The following is a 21,871-nucleotide window of genomic DNA, read 5'->3' on the forward strand; positions in this document are numbered from 1 at the left end:
TCCTGCCCCAGCCTTTTGTCTCATCTTCCCTGGTATACATTTACAAACTGACCCTAATGGGTAAGGAAGAAACAGACAAATAGAATAGCTATAAGATGAACAGTAGTTTTATAAAAAAACTTTAAAATATTTTTCACACTCTGGAGGGGAATAAGCAGATAATTTGCATATACACTTGTGGCTCTGTGATGTTTTCATATACCATAATTTAACACCTTTGCAAAATCTTAGCAGAGGCCATAGGGATACACAATTAGATGCTTACTCTAAACCTGGAACAATGTGATTTGGGCTGATTTGCAGAGAGACTATAAAAGCTGAAAAATCAGTTTGACAACGTTCCTGCTGGGATTGGCCTGCAATAAATGTTCACAGTTGTATTTGGAGGCCATGCCACTTTAGTCAGATCACTGGGGCTCAGGAGATGATGGCTACAGTAAAACTTGAGTTCACTGCTTATCAGGCAATGTGTGAAGGCTCCCAGGCTGAAGGTTCATTAGGTCAGTCTGTAAGAGCTGTCAATCAGACCAAGCTGTCAGGGGAATACTTTTTAAAAAAAATAAACAGAAGTAAAATTTTTCTACTTAGGATTTTTCCACATTGCATCCCTTCTGCCATCATATTGTCCATAGAAGAGACAGCTCTTGCAAGAGAGTAGAATATTAGCCCATTGTAATGTTCCGAATGTCAGCCTTTGGCCACCATCACCTATGAGCATGACTGCTGCTCTTAGTAATCATTGTTGTCACTTAGGATGAATAGGATAGAATGGTTGTCCAAAGTACATTAGTCTTTAAGGAGTTAAGGACTTGCATCATATTCATTAGCCACAGTATCTTACCGCTGTGATGGAAACATAGAAGGTGCTCAGATGTTTATTGATCTCAACATCAAGAACAGAAACCACTATATGAATCTGGCATACATATGGCCTTTACCGCCCCGTTTCCCATTCTTCTTGGCTTAACAAAATTTGACAAAATTATTTCCTGTATTTCTTCCATATTGTCAAGCGTGTATTGTTTTATAGCTAGAAAACCTATTATTTAAGTTTGATTTTGGTGTATTTATTGATTGAGCATGACTAGAATATTTGAAAGGTCTTTTTTTTTTAAAAAAAAAAAAAAAAAACGGTGTATTACTTGTAAAGGAAGCCAAGAAAGTTTGGAGGTGCACTGTTTATTAGGTTTTGTGTGAACATTTAACACTAAAACATTAGTTAATATGTATTCACCATTTAGATGATTGTAAAACATTATATCAATGTGGCAAGTCACTAAATCAAAACACAGGTAACTGGAACAGACTGACACAGAACACAGTTGGCCTCATCAGATACATAGAAACCATGGTAGGATGACCAAGATAAAACAGTATAGCTATGAAAACATCAAGTTGATGATAGCATAGGCTCTAATTATTATCATCATCAATAGAATGTGAATGTATAATAAAAAGTGAATTATATAGTTTTGTTTAACTCTTGTTTTAATTAGCACCAGATTCAGCTACAGTTGTATTTATAAATCTATGTTAATTTCTAATAGTTAGAATTAATTACTTCTTCCTAAAATAATACTCTTCCTAGAATGGAAATTTGGAAAATATACTCTACTAAATATCAGTTGATTTTATTTCCAGGTGGCATCCATTAGGACAAACATTATGAAAAGGCCACTGACCAAAATGTTGATTTCCTAGCTGACACCTGGAAGAAAAAATAAACTTATGTTTAATGGAGTAGACTGTCTAAATCCCTGTTTTGAGAAGAGTGCACATTCATGAATATGTATTCATTGCTGAATTCAATAGATTCGAGTAGTGAAGGACATCTGTATCATAGAAAGTAGCATCTATTCATTAACTTACAACTTTCCAAAGAAACAAGCAAGAATGCAGCTTGAGATGGAGTGCTGGCAGTACCCAGTTCATTCCTTTATTTTGTGACACGTTTATCATGACCTGCATGATAACTAATGAAATAAATATGAGATTTGTGTGTTATTTATAGCCTAATTTGTTGAGACTCTCATTTCAAGTTACAGTAGCACAATCATAAATCAATATTATAAATGAGTTATTTATGCTTTTGTCTTATTCAGTGTTCTAGGTGCATTATGGTTTTTTATTCATACATTTCAAATAATATTTCTCTTTATTTCTTCTTTTCTGCAGTGGTAAATCATTCCTGTGCAACAAGGGCTAATCCAAGATCAGCTACATAAACGCTCTGAGTGCTGTTTTAAACAGGATTGGGTGAATGTACAACATGACTTTTTAAGATAATCAAGGAGTAAAAGTTTCTAGTGGAAACATGATATTCATTTTGTCCGGTCCTCTTTTATTTCTGCCTAAGGCTTTCTCATAAAATTTATGCTATTTGCCCCTTAATACCGATTTCATGATGGTTAACCATATATATACCTGGAAAGAAAATATAGACTTGGGAAGAACAGATACATAGTCTACAATGAATATTTCTAGCTTTCATTCAAGACTGTATGCTTACTGTGTTGTGCAGAACATTCTGCCAGGCATTAAGCGGGATACAAAAGCAGTCTAAGATATGATCTCTATCCTGTGAATGTGTTTTTAAAATGTATACTAGTCATTATTGGAGTGACTATTATATAAAGACAAAAGCCACTAGGGTAGCCATGTTTTTTGCCAGTTATTAGCCATATATAGCGCATGTGTACACGCATACACACACACATACATATATGTAATACATAATTTTAGTATATTTAAATTAATCCATATTTTCAAGAACTTCATTAACTTGAACACTCAGAAATACCCTGAGTGTTTTAAGACATAATTGCAAATAACTCATGTAACACTTATATTTTTCTATCTTTGCATGTATGAAGTTTATGCATTCAGGCTTGTGCAAATGTATTTATATCATTTACCTAAACCCTTGATTATTTACATGTTCCTATATGGGATCACAGTCCTTCAGATATGATTCATAGCAAAGTGATTTCTTTACCTATTGGTATGCTACGATTGAGATACTTTAAGAATCCTGTGAGTTGTGTACATGGAAATATAAAATGGATTTTATCATTAATCCATTCAGAAATCATATTGGGCAATAGCACTACTACATGTACATTTAGTAGCAAACATGGATAGAATATTTGGAGATAATGAACATTTCAAGACTGTGTTAAGAAAAAAAATAAAAATAAAAACAACCATGCAAGAGACGGGGCTCTTGGCTCTCAGCTCCAAAGCATGTGAAATATTCAGCTTAGGAACATAACTGCAGGAAGCACTTCTAGGTCATGGGAGTTGCTATGCACAAAAGAGGTATGCTTGTTCTAGCTCAGAGAAGCTTCCACATATATTATTTACTGAGGAAGCCTCATCTTAATGCCGTATAGAGGAGCCCGAATGACATACTCTTCCCAAGTGGCAGTATTGGTATTAGAGCATTCCAAGGGTGTGAGAATTAGTTTGGAAATGAACTGAGAAAAAGCAAATAATATTTCTTAACTATTGTAGAAAATGGAGGTATCGCTAGGAAAATTATATTTTCCTCTGGTCTTTCTCACCATTTATTTATTCTGCTCACCAAGGACCCTGGCTTTTGAGGAGAGGTCCATGGCTGAGAGAACATTAAAAGGAAACAGTGAAAGTGGAGAATGCAGATGCATATTTGGATTCAGGAGGAAGGGGAGGTTCAAGAGGTGCCTTCTATAGCAGAGTTGGTTGTTAAGTCGCACTACCCACAACATGCTGCCCACAGTAACCACAGAAGAAAGGTTATACATAGGTAGGCCTGTTCTCTCTTTTATGCTCGCTTACCACGCAAATGACATCTTTGTGCCTGTTGCTTGGGGTCATTGCCTAAAAATGTTGAGTTGAAACTGGCAATGAAGAAAGAATGGGCTGGGCATGGTGGCTCACGCCTGTAATCCCAACAGTTTGGGAGGCCAAGGCAGGTGGATCACCTGAGGTCAGGAGTTCGAGACCAGCCTGGCCAACATGGTGAAACCCCATCTCTACTAAAAATACAAAAAATTAGCCGGGCATGGTGGTGCACCTGTAATCCCAGCTACTTGGGAGGCTGAGGCAGGAGAATTACTTGAACCTGGGAGGTGGAGGTTGCAGTGAGCCAAGATGGCGCCGTTGCACTCCAGACTGGGCAACAAGAGTGAAACTCTGTCTCAAAAAAAAAAAGAAAGAAAGAAAAATACAGAAAAAATGGAGGACTTTAACATTTCTTGAGTACCTATTATTTGCTTGGCACTGTTCTAGGTGTCATATATATACCATCTCATTGCATCTTCACAACATTCCTGAGCATTAGCTTTTCTTTTCCCAAATTTACAGGGGAAGGAATGGAAGATTAGAGAAGTTAAGTAGTTTGGCCAAGGTCATAGCTGGTGAATGGCTGAATCAGAATCTGAACACCAGTTTGTCTAATTCCATACTGCATGCTATTTCCTTACAATGTTGCCTTTTCCTTAGGGGCTCATGCAAAAGATTTATGATTTCCTTCCAATTTTCTTTGGTCATGGTGCTCTAAACACTCGTAGCTGAATTTTTAGTTCTTACCTCAAGTAAGTGTGGTAACACTACTACATTTTTAAAGAATGAGTGATATAATTTGTAGAAATATTCACTGGAATGCTTTTAAGAGATTTCAAATCAAAAAGTTGAAAATTCATGCTATGCTCTAGGCATTATTGATCCTGAGCCATCTCATGCAGGTAGATATAAATCCTCTTCTTAAAGATCTCTGGTGAAAAAACACTTTCAGGCTTTTCCATAGTAATTTACCTCATTGCTGAAAAGGTTTACAGATAGGTGTACGTGCATTGTTAGGACCAACGACATAATGCCCAGTTGCAGTGAATCAAGCTATTAAAATAATAATCCCTTTTAAAATTATAATCTTCAAAGGGTTTCCTAAAATCACTTATAGGAAGTTTATGTGATTTTGCTGTTTCTCTAGGAAAGGCAGTTACGTTTGAATATTTGAATAATCAGGCCTTGTGTGGGTCACGCAGGGATTTTTATTTTGCATTTGGATTCCCTTTATGGTTTAAATCACAGATCTCTACCTTAAATGCAAATGAATGGAGTGTTGAGAATTGACATAATTTTTTAAATTGCCATAGTTATTTCCAGGGAGTTTTACACCTCAGTGTAAGCATCTTATCCTGTATTATAATTGCTTGCTTGTTTGTCCTTCTAACAAGACCGTGAGCAATTGGAGGGCAAGGATTGTGCCTTACTCATCACAGTATCTCTAATGTTTAGCAAAATGCTTGACACACAGAAGTGATCAATAGTTATCTATTGAGTGACTGAATTAATTTCTCCAATTGATTCTGCTTAGACAGGCCTTTCTCCTACATTCCCTCAAATGCAACCTGCTAATTCACATTTCTCTATCCTGGTTTATGTTATTTCTCTCACCTGGAGTGCTCTTTCCTTCTTTTCTCCACTTATATAAGTCCACCTAGTTCTTCCTGGTACAACTAGTTGCTACATGCGTCCTGTTCTGACTATTCTAGCTCTCATAGAGTCATGTCCTCCTCCTGCCTTGACTCTTTTAGCCTGTGGGATCCCCACACACTTTAGCCCTTTATTATGTGCAGCTTTATATTATTTGCCAATTTAAAAAATATTTCTGTCTTGTTTTCCCAACCATTGTGGAAAGTGGCCATGTAGGCCGGGCGCAGTGGCTCACGCCTGTAATCCCAGCACTTTGGGAGACCGAGGCGGGTAGATCATGAAGTGAGGAGATCGAGACCATACTGGCTAACACGGTGAAACCCCGTCTCTGCTAAAAAATAAAAAATAAATAAAAAATAAAAATTAGCCGGGCGTGATGGTGGGCGCCTGTAGTCCCAGCTACTCGGGAGGCTGAGGCAGGAGAATGACGTGAACCTGGGAGGCGGAGCTTGCAGTGAGCCGAGTTCGCGCTACTGCACTCCAGCCTGGGTGACAGAGCGAGACTCCGTCTCAAAAAAAAAAAAAGAAAAGAAGAGAAAAGTGGCCATGTGTTGTATCATTTTCTCTCCCCTTCATGGTGACTTAAGTGTAGAAGAGACCATGGGATAACAAACTATGGCCTATAAGCCAAATCCAGTCCAAAACCTAATAATAGTTCTTTCTTTTTTTTTTTTTAATTTATCTATTTATTTATTTATTTTTGAGATGGAGTCTCGCTGTATCGCCCAGGCTGGAATGCAATGGCGTAATCTTGGCTCACTGCAACCTCTGCCTTCTGGAATCAAGTGATTATCCTGCCTCAGCCTGCTGAGTAGCTGGGATTACAGGCACATGCTACTGAGACGGGGTTTCACCAGGTTGGTAAGGCTGGTCTCAAACTCCTGACCTCGTGATCTGCCCACCTTGGCCTCCCAAAGTGCTGGGATTACAGGCGTAAGCCACCGCACCCGGCAAGAATATTTCTTATGATTTTAAATGGTGAGAAAACAATCATAAGGGCTGGACGTGGTGGCTCACGCCTGTAATCCCAACACTTTGGGAGGCCAAGGTAGGTGGATCACTTGAGGTCAGAAGTTCGAGACCAGCCTGGCCAACGTGGTGAAACCCGTCTGTACTAAAAGTACAAAAATTAGCTGGCGTGGTAACTGGTGCCTGTAGTCCCAGCTACTCGGGAGGCTGAGGCAGGAGAATCGCTTGAACCCAGGAGGCAGAGGTTGCAGCGAGCAGAGATCTTGCCACTGCACTCCAGCCTAGGCAACAGAGGGACTGTCTCAAAAACCACAAGAAAAACAACATTTTGTGACATGAAAATTATATGAAATTCAACTTTCCATAAATACATTTTTTTGCAACATAGCCACATTTATTCATTTACATATTATTTGTGCCTGCTTTTGGGCTACAGCAGTAGAGTTGGGCAATTGTGACAGAGACTCTGGTCCACAAAGCCTAAAATATTTACTAGCTGACCCTTTACAGAGAAGGTTTGCCAACTGCTGGAGTAGATCATCAATGAATACTTACTGGTTAAATAATTCATTGTCTTAGGACTCTATTCTATTATGAAACAAGATACTCTGCAAGTACTGTTAATTATGCTGTCTTGCCTTACATAAAGAAAAATAGTAATAGTAATAAAAGCAACCTCTGGAGCGCAGATTATTTTTATCTTTTAGTTGTTGAAGTATAAAAATTTTCATTTTCTGATTGTCTGGTAAACTGACTTATAGTGCCCTTATTAGTTTTAAACCTTTTCAAATATGCAGAACCTCTTCCTGCAGAGATTTTAAAGAACAGGGTAAGGCCAGGCGCAGTGGCTCACACCTGTAATCCCAGCACTTTGGGAGGCCGAGGCGGGTGGATCACTGAGGTGAGGGGTTCGAGACCAGCCTGGCTGACATGGTGAAACCCTGTCTCTACTAAAAATACAAAAAATTAACCGGGCATGGTGGTGGGTGCCTGTAATCCCAGCTACTCGAGAGGCTGAGACAGGAGAATCGCTTGAACCCGGGAGGCAGAGGTTGCAGTGAGCAGAGATCGCGCCACCGCACTCCAGCCTGAGTGACGGAGCATGACTCCATCTCAAAATAATAATAATAATAATAATAATAATAAAGAACAGGGTAGATGATTATCATTCTGGAATGGACTAGATAACTTCTAGTATTGTGCAGCCCAGTGATTCCTTGAATCTCCTCTAAATGTAAACCTTCCTTTATTAGAAATGAGAAATCTGATTTGTGGATATGAAGTCTCCTCATCCCCCATAACTCCTTGATTCTCCTTTGCCAGGACCTCCCCCCACCCTCCACTTTTGGTTTAATCTAGTTCTTCTAATTAAATATGAGATAATTAAAGTTCACAGAGTTTAAACCCAGCAGGTTTGATTTAATGATAAAAATCTTGGTTTGTCAGCTTTTCAAGGCATAATCCTGGCTGCTGCCTTATCTGACAGGTAGTCAGCCTAGCAGGTCTGAGGATGAAAACCAGAGCATCTCATCTTTTCAGGCATGACTTGCTATTTATCTTCTGAGGCGTAATTTACAATTGCCCTATAGAAAATGGGTAGGGTTAAATAAGTAAAAAAGGCCTCTTTTTGCTTTGGCTCAATTAATTCATTTCCTATGCGGTTGTCGATGACTAGGCTTACAAAGTAGACAGGTGTATTTCAAATGAGGGGAAAATACCCCAAACATAGCATATTTGATTACTGTAAATTATTCCTTTATTCACTGAATATGTAAAGTATGTAAATTTAGTCCTGCTGTCAAAAGGTAGCTCTGTGCCATTAGTTTCTGCAGCAGACAAGGCCTGCTGCATCCTGTACTGCATTTTCAGAGAGAGAATTCTAATGACAGCTTGAGCAATTGCCTTAATGAGCCAGAAAGGTGTTCTTTTTTCTTCGTGTTTAGCTACTTAGAGTCATCTGAAATAGAGATCGTCTGTAGATATTATAGAGTGAAAAAAGACATGGGTTATCTTATTAATGTGTTTCTCCAAGCATGCTAAAAATGAACCATCAATCAGGTATTTGCCAAGAAAATAGCTTGTTGTCAGTTCTGTATAGGTGATATGGCAACCTGAAATGCAAGTTTAGGTTCTAATTATCATGTTAGCTAAGTAAAATAGTTGTCATTGTTGCATCTATGAGTCATTTTGGGAAATATTGTAGGGCTTACCAAACTGATCACAAAATAGCATTAATATTGTAAACCTGAAGTGAACAACATAACCAGTTTTTTTAAAAATAAAGCACTCTACTTGAGTCATCAGGAAAACATTAGAAATCTACATACGTGCATCATATTATATGTAAAATTTAGTTTAATTGCAGCTTTGTGTTGTTAGAATCCAACACATTAATATTAACATTTGAGACAAATTTCCTATCATCTGAGTCTTTCATTCTAAGTGAAATGTCCATATTTTCTCATTAATTTGAGTCTATTTAAAGATAAGTCACATCACAGTAACATAAAGATTGGAAAAGTAATGTTCACATTTTAGTTAAAGTCATGAAATATATACCCATAATTGACTATGGTGTTTTGATTTGGTTATAAATTATAGCTGTGCCTTCCACATGGAGCTAAGAGAAGTCGTGGCTGAACACATTAGTGGTGGAAAGTGTAAGTTTACACTTAAGCCACTCCCCAGCCAAGGATTTGCATAAAAAAATGAGTGAAGTTCACTTGGGCTTATGTTAGCAAAATAGCAAAGGTAGAGGCACTGTAAAGGTCCTTTCTGCCACCGTTGTGTACAATACATGTCTGCATCTTGCCTAATCTTAATTAAATCATGTCTTCTGGTCTGAGGACTGAAATCCTGAAATGTAACCAATATTTAAGAGCTTAAACAGTGAACAGTGCTTTTGTATAGAACTTGTAGTATGAAATAAGGCTTCAAAAAGCCAGAGCTGTAGAATTAATTTTTTCAATTGAATGAGTAATACTGCTTTAAAAAATATACATGGCCGGGCACGGTGGCTCACGCCTGTAATCCCAGCACTTTGGGAGGCCGAGGTAGGGAGTTCGAGACCAGCCTGACCAACATGCAGAAACCCCATCTCTACTTAAAAAAATACAAAATTAGCTGGGTGCGGTGCCATATGCCTGTAATCCCAGCTACTCAGGAGGCTGAGGTAGGAGAATCACTTGAAGCCGGGAGTTGGAGGTTGTGGTGAGCCGAGATTACGCCATTGCACTCCAGTCTGGGCAACAAGAGCAGAATTCCGTCTCAAAAAAAAAAAAAAAAAAAAAAAAAAAAAAAAATCATATATATATATACACACACACATACACACACATATCCTTTTTATGGCCGGGTACAGTGGCTTACCCCTGTAATCCCAGCACTTTGGGAGGCCAAGGTGGGCAGATTGCCTGAAGTCAGGAGTTCAAGACCAGCCTGGCCAACATGGTGAAACCCCATCTCTACTAATTATACAAAAATCAGCCAGACATGGTAGCTGGCCCCTGTAATCCCATCTACTCGGGAGGCTGAGGCAGGGAGAATTGCTTGAACCTGGGAGGTGGAGGTTACAGTGAGCACAGATAGTGCAAGTGCACTCCAGCCTGGGCAACAGAGTGAGACTCTGTCTCAAAAAATATATATAGGCCGGGTGCTGTGACTCACACCTGTAATCCCAGCACTTTAGGAGGCCAAGGCGGGTGGATCACCTGAGATCAGGAGTTTGAGAGCAGCCTGACCAACATGGTGAAACCCGTCTGTACTAAAAATACAAAATTAGCTGGGCATGATGGCACATGCCTGTAATCCCAGCTACTCCGGAGGCTGAGGCAGGAGAATCACTTGAACCTGGGAGGCAGGGGTTGCAGTGAGCCGAGATTGTGCCATTGCACTCCAACCTGGGTAACAGAGCAAGACTCCGTCTAAAAAAATATATGTGTGTGTGTGTATACATATATACACACACACATATCCTTTTTAGTTTAAATAGTCTATTGTATTAGAAAGAAAAAGTTATACATGTGAATCAGCTCTACAGTTTTCAGAAGGTAAATCAAATAATTACTAAATTGAAGTATAGTGAGACGAACTATCATGTGAAATTATATTTCCCTATAAATTTCTTATTGAAATCTTGCATTGATTTGTGTGTGTGTGTTTGACTAATGAAGTAAAGTGTGGGGACTACTAAAGAATTTAGATTTAATGCCTAGGTAATGGGTACTTGTCCAATTACAGATCTTCATGAAGTTTCTAATGAAAAAAACACTAAAGAGCTCTTCTTCTCAGCTGTATCATAAATGACAAAAAACTCAGCTCTCTAGGCATAAGTCAGTAATAAGTGGAAGAGTGACTCTTCTAGTTACTAATTCATTTGCGGAGTTTTCCAAAGTTAGCTTGCATTGTAAGTTTCTTATAAGGAGGATCATTTCATGAGAGTTAGTTTTTTGCTATTGTCACAATTGTGTAATCATCCCCATAGAAGCGTGATATGCATACACTCAACACATTCAATTTGTAATTCTTCTTGCTAGTAAAGCCAAAATTTCTGTTCCATACTTAGACATCCACGGAGGTGATCCTTATAATGCATTATGTGTCAAATTTTATTCTTTTTCAAAACTCCAAAGAACATGTGACATTCTACTATGTCTTTGAATCTCTGATTATGTAAATTTGTTTATGTTAATCTATAACATGTTACTTGGTTTCTTTGAAGCTCTGTTTTCAAGCTGATGATGCTAAAATTTGTGTTAATTCACATCTAGGTGTACTTGAAATCACCTAATTTGAAATTGCAGTTCTTAAACAGTTAGCTCTAAGAAATGTAATTATGTAAAGAATATTTTGAATGAAATTTTGAATAAATTGGTAGAAACATAGTTAATTGTTCACTGCATCCCAAAATAGTAGGCTTGGAAAGTGATGCTTTTCTACTTTAATTTTAAATCTTGTACTTCTTTCTTATAAGAAAGAAGTAAGCCTATCCCCATATTAGGCAAGTCAGATTAAATGTTAGTTCCATTAATTCAGAGAAAGTAGGCTCAGTTGATGATGATTCAATGCCAGTTGAAAAATAAACAGATATGCAAAGTCTTGGTTTCTTCCTATAATTTCTTACCATTTTTTTCAGTTTCTTTGTTGTTCTATGAAATCTTTAGTTAGGTTATGATAGAAGGCCATGGTACCTCATTGTTCTTTAACTCCAGTGGTTGGTTGTTTTTAATTCCATTAATGGTAGTTTTTTGGTTTTTTTGTTTGTTTGTTTTTTGTGTTTTATTTTTTATTTTTTCGATATATCAAACATTTTCTGTGAAAGGAGAAAGGAAAGAAGAGCTTTGACTTACAAACTGACTTGAAAGCTATTCCAGCAATTGGTTGTCTTTGAAGTAGGCAATTTACCCTTTTTTTTCCCCCTTCAAAATCGGTTATACTACATATTTCCTTTTTGAAACCGGAAAGAGTGAACTGTGCATCACAGTTCTCTTATCTATAGCAAATCTATAACTCCTGAATCCTGTCTTCCAGACCCCACCCACCCTGGGGGCTACTTCTCCACCATTAGTTTATCTTCATCAGAGAATTACAAGAGGCAGAGCAGCACAACCTTGTGCTTTCTACTCTAAAGGTGTTGCTTCCCCAGACAACTGAAACTTGAGTTAAGCCCATGCCCCAGGAAAAGAAAGGTCAGGTCAGGAAGTTATTTTGCTTTCTGAGAGGCTACAGAGATGACAGCAAAGGAGATGAAGAGCCTTGGCACCTACTCCAGAAATTGCTCTTGACTGCCAGACTTCGATCTAATCTCTATGTCACATCATCGGCATTCACTGTGTACCTCATACACAAAAGCAGAAGAGTAGCTGGATTTCTTTAAAATTGTGCCCTTCATTTGTTTCCCTTGCATGTTCTATTTCCCCAATTAACTTTGTGAGCCCTGGGCAAATTAGTTAACCTCACTGGGCCTCAAAGGCCTCATCTGTAAAATGAATGGTTTAGAATAGATGATCTTTATGATCCCTTCCATTGCGAACATTCTATGCTGTGAAATCTCAAGGCTGTAAACTATATGAGAGTAGGAGCCAATTTTTTTTTATCATTTTTTTAATCTCCCCACAGGGCCTAATGTAACTTTGACTGTACTACCTTGCTTTCACTATGTGAAGTAGATTTTGAAGACAGCTCTAATATGTACTAAACTCGATTAGAAATTAGACATCCCATTTTAGTTGAAAGTCAGATTATTAGGTGTAGATATTATATGAACTTGCTTGTTTCAAAAGGAAAAAAACATTCTGGGAAATGAATCATTGGGATGGAATTATGTAACCCCATTTAGGAAAACAGTACTTTAATAATAGGCTATGAAAGAGTTATGGGTTGAATTGTCACCCAAAAAGGTATGTTTAAGTCCTAATCCCCAGTATTTGTGAATAGGACCTTGTTTGTGATTGGAGGCTTTGAAAATGTAATCAAGTTAATATATGGTCATACTGGATTAGGGTGCACCCTAAATCCAATGACTGGTGTCCTTATAAGTAGGCCATGTGGAACACAAAGATACACAGGGAGAATGCCACGTAACTGTGGAAGCATAGATTGGAGTGATGTGGCTGCCAAGGAATCCCAAGGATTGATGGCTACTGTAAAAAGCTAGGAGAGAGAAGTGCAACAAATTCTCCATCGGAACCTTCAAAAGAACCAACCCTACCTGTACTCTAACTTCAGAATTCTTGTATCCAGAGCTGCAAGAGAATACATTTCGGTTGTTGTAAGTCACCCAGTCTGTCGTAATTTATTACGGCAGACCTAGGAAACTAATACAGAAGATGTGGACACTGGCCTAGGAAAAGTCCCCAAAGAATACATACAGCTCTGGACTGAAACAGTCATAGCTTGCAACTACTGTAGGACATCTACTTTCAGTCTAGGATGTCTTCATATTTTATAAAATGTAAATCTAGATAGTAATAGAACATTAAGATCTTTGGAGCAACTCACCATTCCTTACGAGATCAGGACCGATCTTATACAAACCCTGATCAGCCTGAATTAGGATCACATTTGTTATAATTATTACTGATCCCTTGAGAGTCACCTTTGACCCAGCATATCATACCCACATGCCTAAGAGTAAGCTGCAGAAAGACTGTTTCTTAGAATGGTCGTCCATTATTGACTACCCTCTTCTACCTTATGCATGTTTCTTTTGTCCTTTTTTTGTTAACCATTTATAAAGTTAGATGCTAAAGAATTTTGAGCTCAGAAATAATATTTCCAAAGAAACAATGTGTAAATCAATTTAAGCTGTTTACTTGCCCATTGGGAATAACCTCTCTCTTACTTTCTACCCATGAAAACTTCACCCAGGCTTTCACCATGCATAGCTCCGATCCCATCTACCTCATCAAGGCTTCGTCGAATCCCCCATTTCGAAGTAATCTGCTTGCCGCAATTACATAACTTATACTCTCTGTGTAGTTCTGTTGACACTTAGCAAAAAGTACCCTATATTATAGTTTTGTTTTTACATCTGTGTGTCTTATTGTTAAAGAAAAAATTATTATGACACTTGTTAAAGATGGTAAGGCAGACTTCATTCAGAGGGACTACTACAGTGGAATTTTGTAGTACGGTACTGAGATTAAGCTTAACTCCAAACACAAGAAGTACCAAGTGGACATTTATAGCCATGAACCAGGGTGTGGGGCGATTGATAGAAAATTACTAAGAGGAAACATCAGGCCTATGGGCATTCCAGCTAAAGTGACTTGACAGGATTCTTGCTGAAGTCAGACCGAGATGATAAGATATCCAGGGTGGGGAATAAGGAATTTGATCAGATATCAAGGGTGGGGGATCTGCACTAAACTAACCCAGTAGTATTTTTGCTAAAACAGGACTAAATGAGCCAGGGACAGAGCCTAAGTTTGGGTCTAGTTAAAAAGGGAGCTCTGAAGAATCTGACTAAAGTTTGGTCAAAGAAGAGAGTCTTTGTCATTATCTCCTCAATGAGATTCTAGAGAATAGGAATTATAATTCATGCTCTTTTGTATCTCTACTCCCTACTGCCCCCACCCCCATGAAAAACAGTGTATGCATGTCATAAAGTAGTTTGTAGTTGAGTATTTTTCAATGATGGTTGACTAATTTTGACAGAGCCGACACCTTAATTCACCAGTTAAATTGGCTCTAGGCACAGCCTTCCACAACTCATCATTATTTGACTAAATGAAGACAATATATTTTAAGACTCTGGCACAGAATTTCTGGTTAACAGTGGTTGGCATAATTTATTCTCTTGCCTGCTATTTTCAAGTGATGTTACTGCTTTGAACTCATTTTTTAAAGTAGTATTTATAAATATAACTGGTAAAAGTGTGGCATCTTTGGCCAATGAAAAGAATTGCTGTCAGCTTGAGAAAAGAAACGTAAAGCACTAAGTATACTAGAAATTGCAGACATCCTCACAAAAGTGATGGATTAATGACCACATACAGCATTATGAAAGCTAGTTATGGTTTGCTTAAACCAGTCTCTCTCTTTATGGCATTCTCAATCTTTTTAAACAGCTAGGATATAATAACATTTTAAAAATTAAAGTATTTCACATAACCAAGAACTTGATATGAAATGAGCAACATTAAGCACAAAACAATTGAAGCTTCAGATACTGGAGCAGGCAAGAATTTTAAACAGCCCAAATGAATAAGGATGCAACATTGTTGTGCTTCTTCAGATGCAGGAATAATCAGGCTCAAAGGTTAGCAGAAAGAGATTTTATAGCAATAATGGCTCCCCATACCATTTTTCTCTTGTGACTTTGACTCACAAAGGTGAAGCTTTCATTTGAAGATTTGATACAACGCAGCTGCCAACAGCAGGGGGGAGAATTTGGCCAAATGGCTGGACTCTCTCAAACATCTATGAGGGACAGAGATTGAGAGGGAGAGACGGGGAGAAATTGAGAGAGATAGAAAAGGAAAAGAGGAGGGAACCAAAAGGAAAAAAAAAAAAAAAAGATTTGCATTACCAATGACAAATCAAAGTTGAAAGTTTGCCTTTCCTGTTGTCATTCATTGCCATTCATATTTAGAAAGCAGACTGCTGTGATAATTGATTTGATGGTCCAGCTTGAGTGGAAGCACTTCTGGGCATAGCAGCCTCAGAGATGCCAAAAAAGAAGAAAAGGTGGGAATGAAATAATGCACTACTTTCTCCTCAGAGGCATGTGGCCCAGTTTTTAAGAGCAGAAAAACATGCTCTGGGGTGGGGGGAGTAGAAACCTAAAGAACTTAGTAATAAATACAAAAATGACCATATAGCTCCAGTCAGATAAAAATAGGCATTCAAACCAAGACAATGAGAGGACATATTTTACTGACAAGTGAATAATAGGGGAGTGTGGTGGAAATAATCTGATTTTTAACAGACTCTGTCCTTTGGGAGTACCTTTTTTGCTCTTTTATATAGAGACAAAAGTGATTTCTTTTCTAAAAAGCCTTTTAATTTTTAAGCTTTTCATACTAGATTGATAGTTCAGAAGGAGAAAAAGAAAACAATAATTGAGACTGAAAAGCTATATATGTGCCTGGATTATCTAAACATCACTGAATTTATTTCCTTGAAGCAATAGGTAATAATGAAGCTTGTCCTTAGATTTGCGTAGAGGTTGGTGTTCAGCCATTGCTTCCTGCTGATATGAATAAGTTAGGAGACTAAAGTGCCAGTTGAAGGGGGCAAAAGAGAGAGAGAGAGAGAAAGAGTTTTTTAAAGTACTGAATTCACTGCCTGACCTCTTAATCACAACTGCCAATTGGATTGTGTGCCCTGTCATTCCATTTAAGAACCTAAACAAACCAGATAAAAGACATAGCTGTCAAAACACAAATTTTAATCAGAACCTGTTTGTCTTTTGAGAGAAATGTACTTGTGTTCAAAAGTAGACCAGTCCTTTAACTTTGCTGCCTTTCTCTCTTTTCTTCCCCTCTCCCTTCTATCTTCATTTTTCCTTTCTTCATTTACGTACCTAGCTAGCTGCCCCTACTTATACCTACAGAGAAAGCCTGTTGTTTGGCCTCATTGAATGTGTCATACATAAGCAGCTGTTACGCAAATATCAATACCTTCACATCACAATTTCTGTTTTCCTGGTAAGGTTCTCAACTACAGTGAGACATTAAGCTTTCTGGGTTAAAACAACAACAACAACCAAGGCCTCAAATGTATGACTTATTTTTAAAAGATTCATACAAAATTAATATGGAGGAAACAGTGTTAGCTATTGGTATAATGCATGACAGTATTTCTGAAAATCTTTTTAAAAAATCATGAGAATTACCTGGGAAACTTACTAAAATTCATTATACAATGTATACCTATATGAAAACATCACGTTGTACCCCATAAATATATATAGTTACTATATATCAATCATAAATTCTTTTTAAATTTAGATTATCAGACCCCACCCCAGGTCTTGAATCACAGTACATAGTGCTCAGGAATTCACATTTTAACAAGTGCTCAGATCACTTTTCTACTTACTACTGAAGTTTGAATACCAGAGACATAATAATTAAAGAGCAATATTTAATTACATCAACTGGAATCTAATTCCGTTTTTACCATTACTAGTTGTGTAAACTTAGGCCAATTATCTATCCTTTCTAAAACTTAATTTCCTCATCCATGAAATGTATGTAACAATGCCTACCTGCTAGGGTTGTTCTGAGAATTAAATAAGATAATGAATATAAAACAGCACAGTAGCTGTTGATTCTAATATCAATACATAGTCAATATGATTGATATTGTTTATCTTTTGTGATTTAGAAATAGGTTCTTTTCTATGGGTTGTTCATACTGCCTCCCTGTAAAGAATAGTTTCTAGTTCAATTTTATATTAACATAGAGAGTACTTTTTCATGTCTTAAGAATGTATAAGATTAAACATCAGGCCAGGCGTGGTGGCTTATGCCTGTAAGCCCAGCACTTTGGGAGGCCGAGGCGGGCAGATCACAAGGTCAGGAGATCGAGACCATCCTGGCTAACACGGTGAAACCCCATCTCTACTAAAAATACAATAAATTAGCTGGGCATGGTGGCATGTGCCTGTAGTCCCAGCTACTCAGGAGGCTGAGGCAGGAGAATCGCTTGAACCTGGGAGGCAGAGGTTGCAGTGAGCCGAGATCGTGCCACTGCACTCCAGCCTGGTGACAGAGCGAGAAAAAAAAAAAAAAGAAAATATTAAACATCATCCCTGTCACTTCATCTTACCCAGTGGGGAAACAAAACTCTTTTAAACTAAAGTAGTAGCACGTGCTTACTGGCATAGAGCAGAACATTCTTATTAATACCAACTCTATGTAGATAACTAGATATATACATTATGCACAGGTGAATGTGTAATTAAAGAGCATTTAGGTGCTGAACTTGATGAATGACAGGGAAAAATGCCTGGGATGTCAATGTGGTACTGTACATACCAAAGGCAATTCACAGTGTGACTAGTAGCCCTACCTGTCTCACACCCAAAGATAATTCATCAAATAATACCACGTCTAAACTAACAGATTCTTTGTCTTCATAGACTAAAATAGAGAAAAGATCACTAGATTAAAAAAAAAAAAAAATCGAATCCCAAAGCTTACTAGCTCTGTTACTTCAGACAAACCTCTTACCCTCAGTGCCCCCATCTATAAAATGAGGATAATTATATTTGCCCCACCTCACAGCCTTGAAGTGAAAAGAAATGTGGTAATGTATCCAGGAAGGATTTGTAAACTAAATGCTGCACAAACTAATGGTATTATTTCATACCTATTCAAATGGACTGAAAGTCATTTGAAAATGTTATCAACTTTTGACCGTGATTGCATTCTCATTTTCCAAGGAAGTCCAAAAGATAGATTAAATTTGAATTCTTCATTGTTGTGCCTTGCTGATTTTTGCTTGAGGTGATCAAACTGCATTGATGCATTTTTACACAGCTTTTGTTGAATATTCCTTGGTCCAAAAGCTTTCAGCTTTGTGACTTTGAAGCTCCAATTCCCTGATCAATGTCTGAACTTGTGAAGCTTGAAATTTGTCATTTGGCATTGACTTATGTGTAAATTTGAGTCAAAACTCAGTGTCCTTTAAACATCTCGGGGCAAATTTTCAGCATGGCCTCATTTTTACTGATATGATCATGTATTTGTAAGTACAGATTGCCACTTTTGTCCTCAAGAGAGCACAACGTGGTCATTGCACCTGCCATGAGGTAATTGAAGGTGCAAAAAAACTCACTTCTACAAAAAAGTCTTTATAACACTCCCTTCCCTTACACCCCTCCCCTCCCTTCCTCTGTGTGTACCGAAAGAAAAAAAAAAAGAAATAATGCTATTAACAGGCTATGAATAGAGATCAGCATTTCTTTTCAAGAAAAATAAACTGTATTTAATCTGGGCTTCTTCTCTTAAAAAAAAAAATGAAGAAGAAAAGAAATACACAAGATACCTGGAGTAAATTAAAACAAAAATATTGATGGAAATGGCAATGTCTTTCACAATTATTATTCAATTGCAATGTTATATACTCCTTAACTTAAGCAAATGAGTAGTTTTGACTACTGGAAAATAGCATTTGAAAGTCAATTATGGAACTTCCAGCACACCTATGGTTTTAGTGTCCTAAACTTATCCTCTAAAGTTACTCTAGACCAAAAGAGTAACATTTGTTTTTGATACATCCTTCTTTGTACCAGTGTTCTCTAAGTCCTTTTTGGATTCTCGTGCTAGAGAAAAAGAGATACAAGAAATGAAAGATAAACCTAACCTAGGGTTTATCTGTTACCTAAACAGTATATGTGTTACAAATGACATAAAATTACCCAGGCAGTGGGAGCACTTCCTAGCCATTTCCTGGTGTGCTACCTGTGGCCATTCTAAGCATGGACTAAAAATTACTCATAGAGCTTGATTTTATTGCTAGTGATATATTTACACATACTGTTTAGCCCAGACTATTCATATACTACATATATGCCTACTAGCCCGGTGCAAGGAGGTAGTCACTTGTTTACCTCTCAGAAACATCAAGCTGTTGTTTATTTTTCCTTTTTAAAAATTTGGCTGTATTTGTTTTTTGATTGTAGGAGGAAAACAAGAGATCTACCCTCTTATCAAATCTTTAAGTGGACAATACAATATTGTTAACTATAGGCACTATGCCATACAACAGATCTCTAGAATTCATTCATCTTGCACAAATGAAACTTTATACCTGTTGAACAGCAACTCCCCACTCCTCCTTCTCCCCAGACCCTGGCAACCACCATTCTACTCTGTTTCTATGAGTTTGACTATTTTAAATAGCTCATAAACATGGAATCCCACAGTGTGAGTCTTTCTGTGCCTGTCTTAATTCACTTAGCATATGTCTCCAGGTTCAACCATGTTGTCACATATGGCAGGATTTCTTTGTTTAAGGCTGAATCATATTCCATTGTATGTACATACCACATTTACTCCATTTACTCTCTTCATTCATCGATGGACATTTGGATTCTTTCCCTATCTTGGCTGTTGTGAATAATGCTGCAGTGAACTTGGGAGTACAGATATCTCTTTGAGATCCCGCTTTCAATTCTTTGTTTTTTTTTTTTTTTTTGAGAGAGAGTCTTGCTCTGTCACCCATGCTGGAGTGCAGTGGCACGATCTCGGCTCACTGTAACCTCCACCTCCTGGGTTCAAGCGATTCTCCTGCCTCAGCCTCCTGAGTAGCTGGGATTACAGGCACGTGCCACCACACCCAGCTAATTTTTTGTATCTTTAGTAGAGACGGGGTTTCGCCGTGTTAGCCAGGATGGTCTCGATCTCCTGACCTTGTGATCTGCCTGCCTTGGCCTCCCAAAGTGTTGGGATTACAGGTGTGAGCCACCGCGCCTGGCCTCAATTCTTTTGGACATATGCCCAGAAGAGGGATTACTGAATCATCTGGTAATTCTGTTTTTAATTTTTTGAGGAAGCTTCATACTGTTTTCCATAATGGCTGCATCATTTTACACTCCCACTAACAGTTGTATAAGTTGTATAAGGGTTCCAATTTCTTCACATCCTTAACAGTGCTTGTTACCTTTTCACATCCTTAACAATGCCTGTTACTTTTTGTTGTTGTTGTTGTTGTTAAATAGTAGACATCCTAACTGGGGTGAGGTAACATCTCACTGTAGTTTTTGATTTGCATTTCCTTGATTAGTGATGTTGAGCATCTTTTCACATACCTGTTGGCCATTTGTATGTCTACTTTGGAGAAATGTCTATTCAAAACCTTTCCTTATTTTTTAAACTGGCTATTTGGGAGTTTTTTGTTTTTTATTTTGTGTTTGAGATGGCGTTTCGCCCTTGTTACCCAGGCTGGAGTGCAATGGCACAATGTCCGTTCACCACAACCTCTGCCTCCCAGGTTCAAGCGATTCTTCTGCCTCAGCCTCCCGAGTAGCTGGGATTACAGGCATGCGCGACCACACCCAGCTAATTTTGTATTTTTAGTAGAGATGGGATTTCTGCGTGTTGGTCAGGCTGGTCTCGACCTCCCAGCCTCAGGTGATCTGCCCACCTCGGCCTCCCAAAGTACTAAAATTACAGGCATGAGCCACCGCACCCGGCTGTTTTTTTTTGTTGTTGTTTTGTTTTTTTTGATCTTGAGTTATTTGAGTTCCTTATGTATTTTGATATATTTTGGATAATAGCCCTTTATCAGATATGCAGCTAGCAAATATTTTCTCCCATTTTTGTAAATTGCCTTTTCATTTTGATTGTTTGCTGTATAGAAGCTCTTTAGTTTTATGTAATCTCACTGTGTTTTTGCTTTTGTTGCTTATGCTTTTGGTGTCATATTCAAGAAATCATTGCCCAGACCAATACCATGATGCTTTTCCCCTTTGTTTTCTTCAAGGAGTTTTGTAGGTTTAGGTCTTATTTTTAAATCTTTAACTCATTTTTAGTTGATTCTTATATATAATGTGGGATGAAGGTCCAATTTCATTCTTTTGTATGTCCATATCCAATTTTCCCACTACCATTTGTTGAAGAGACTTTCCTTTTCTCATTGTGTGTTCCTGGCACCCCATACAAAGATCAATTGACCATACATCCATGCATTTATTTCTAGGCTCTCTATTCTGTTTCCTTGGTCTACGTGTCTGTTTTTTTGTCAGTCCCATATTGTTTTAATTGCTGAAAGTTTGTGATATATTTTAAAATAAGGAAGTGTGGCAAATCCAGCCATGTTCTTCTTTCTCAAGATTTCTTTGGCTATTCATGGTCTTTTGTAGTTATGAATTTTATGATGGGTTTTTCTATTTCCCTGAAAAATGCCATTGGGACATTTAAAGGGATTGCATTGAATCTATAGATTATGTTAAGTAGTACGGACATTTTAACAA

The 21,871-nt window shown here is 37.8% G+C and overlaps 1 protein-coding gene across 3 annotated transcripts in view; it reads left to right on the top strand.

Moving 5' to 3' along the window:
- Positions 1–21,871, top strand: part of DIAPH2 (diaphanous related formin 2) — a 912,659-nt gene that overhangs the window by 789,973 nt on the left and 100,815 nt on the right. The window contains exon 28 of one of the 3 annotated variants that reach the window (XM_050775146.1): positions 2,176–12,925. The exons of the other annotated variants lie outside the window; for them this stretch is intronic. Within the exon in view, the coding sequence (XP_050631103.1) occupies positions 2,176–2,225 (50 nt within the window). The 3' untranslated portion in view covers positions 2,226–12,925. Of the gene's footprint in view, positions 1–2,175; positions 12,926–21,871 lie in introns of those variants that run through there. 3 annotated transcript variants of the gene reach the window in all.

Source organism: Macaca thibetana, chromosome X (genome assembly GCF_024542745.1).
Source record: "Macaca thibetana thibetana isolate TM-01 chromosome X, ASM2454274v1, whole genome shotgun sequence".
Taxonomy (NCBI): domain Eukaryota; kingdom Metazoa; phylum Chordata; class Mammalia; order Primates; family Cercopithecidae; genus Macaca; species Macaca thibetana.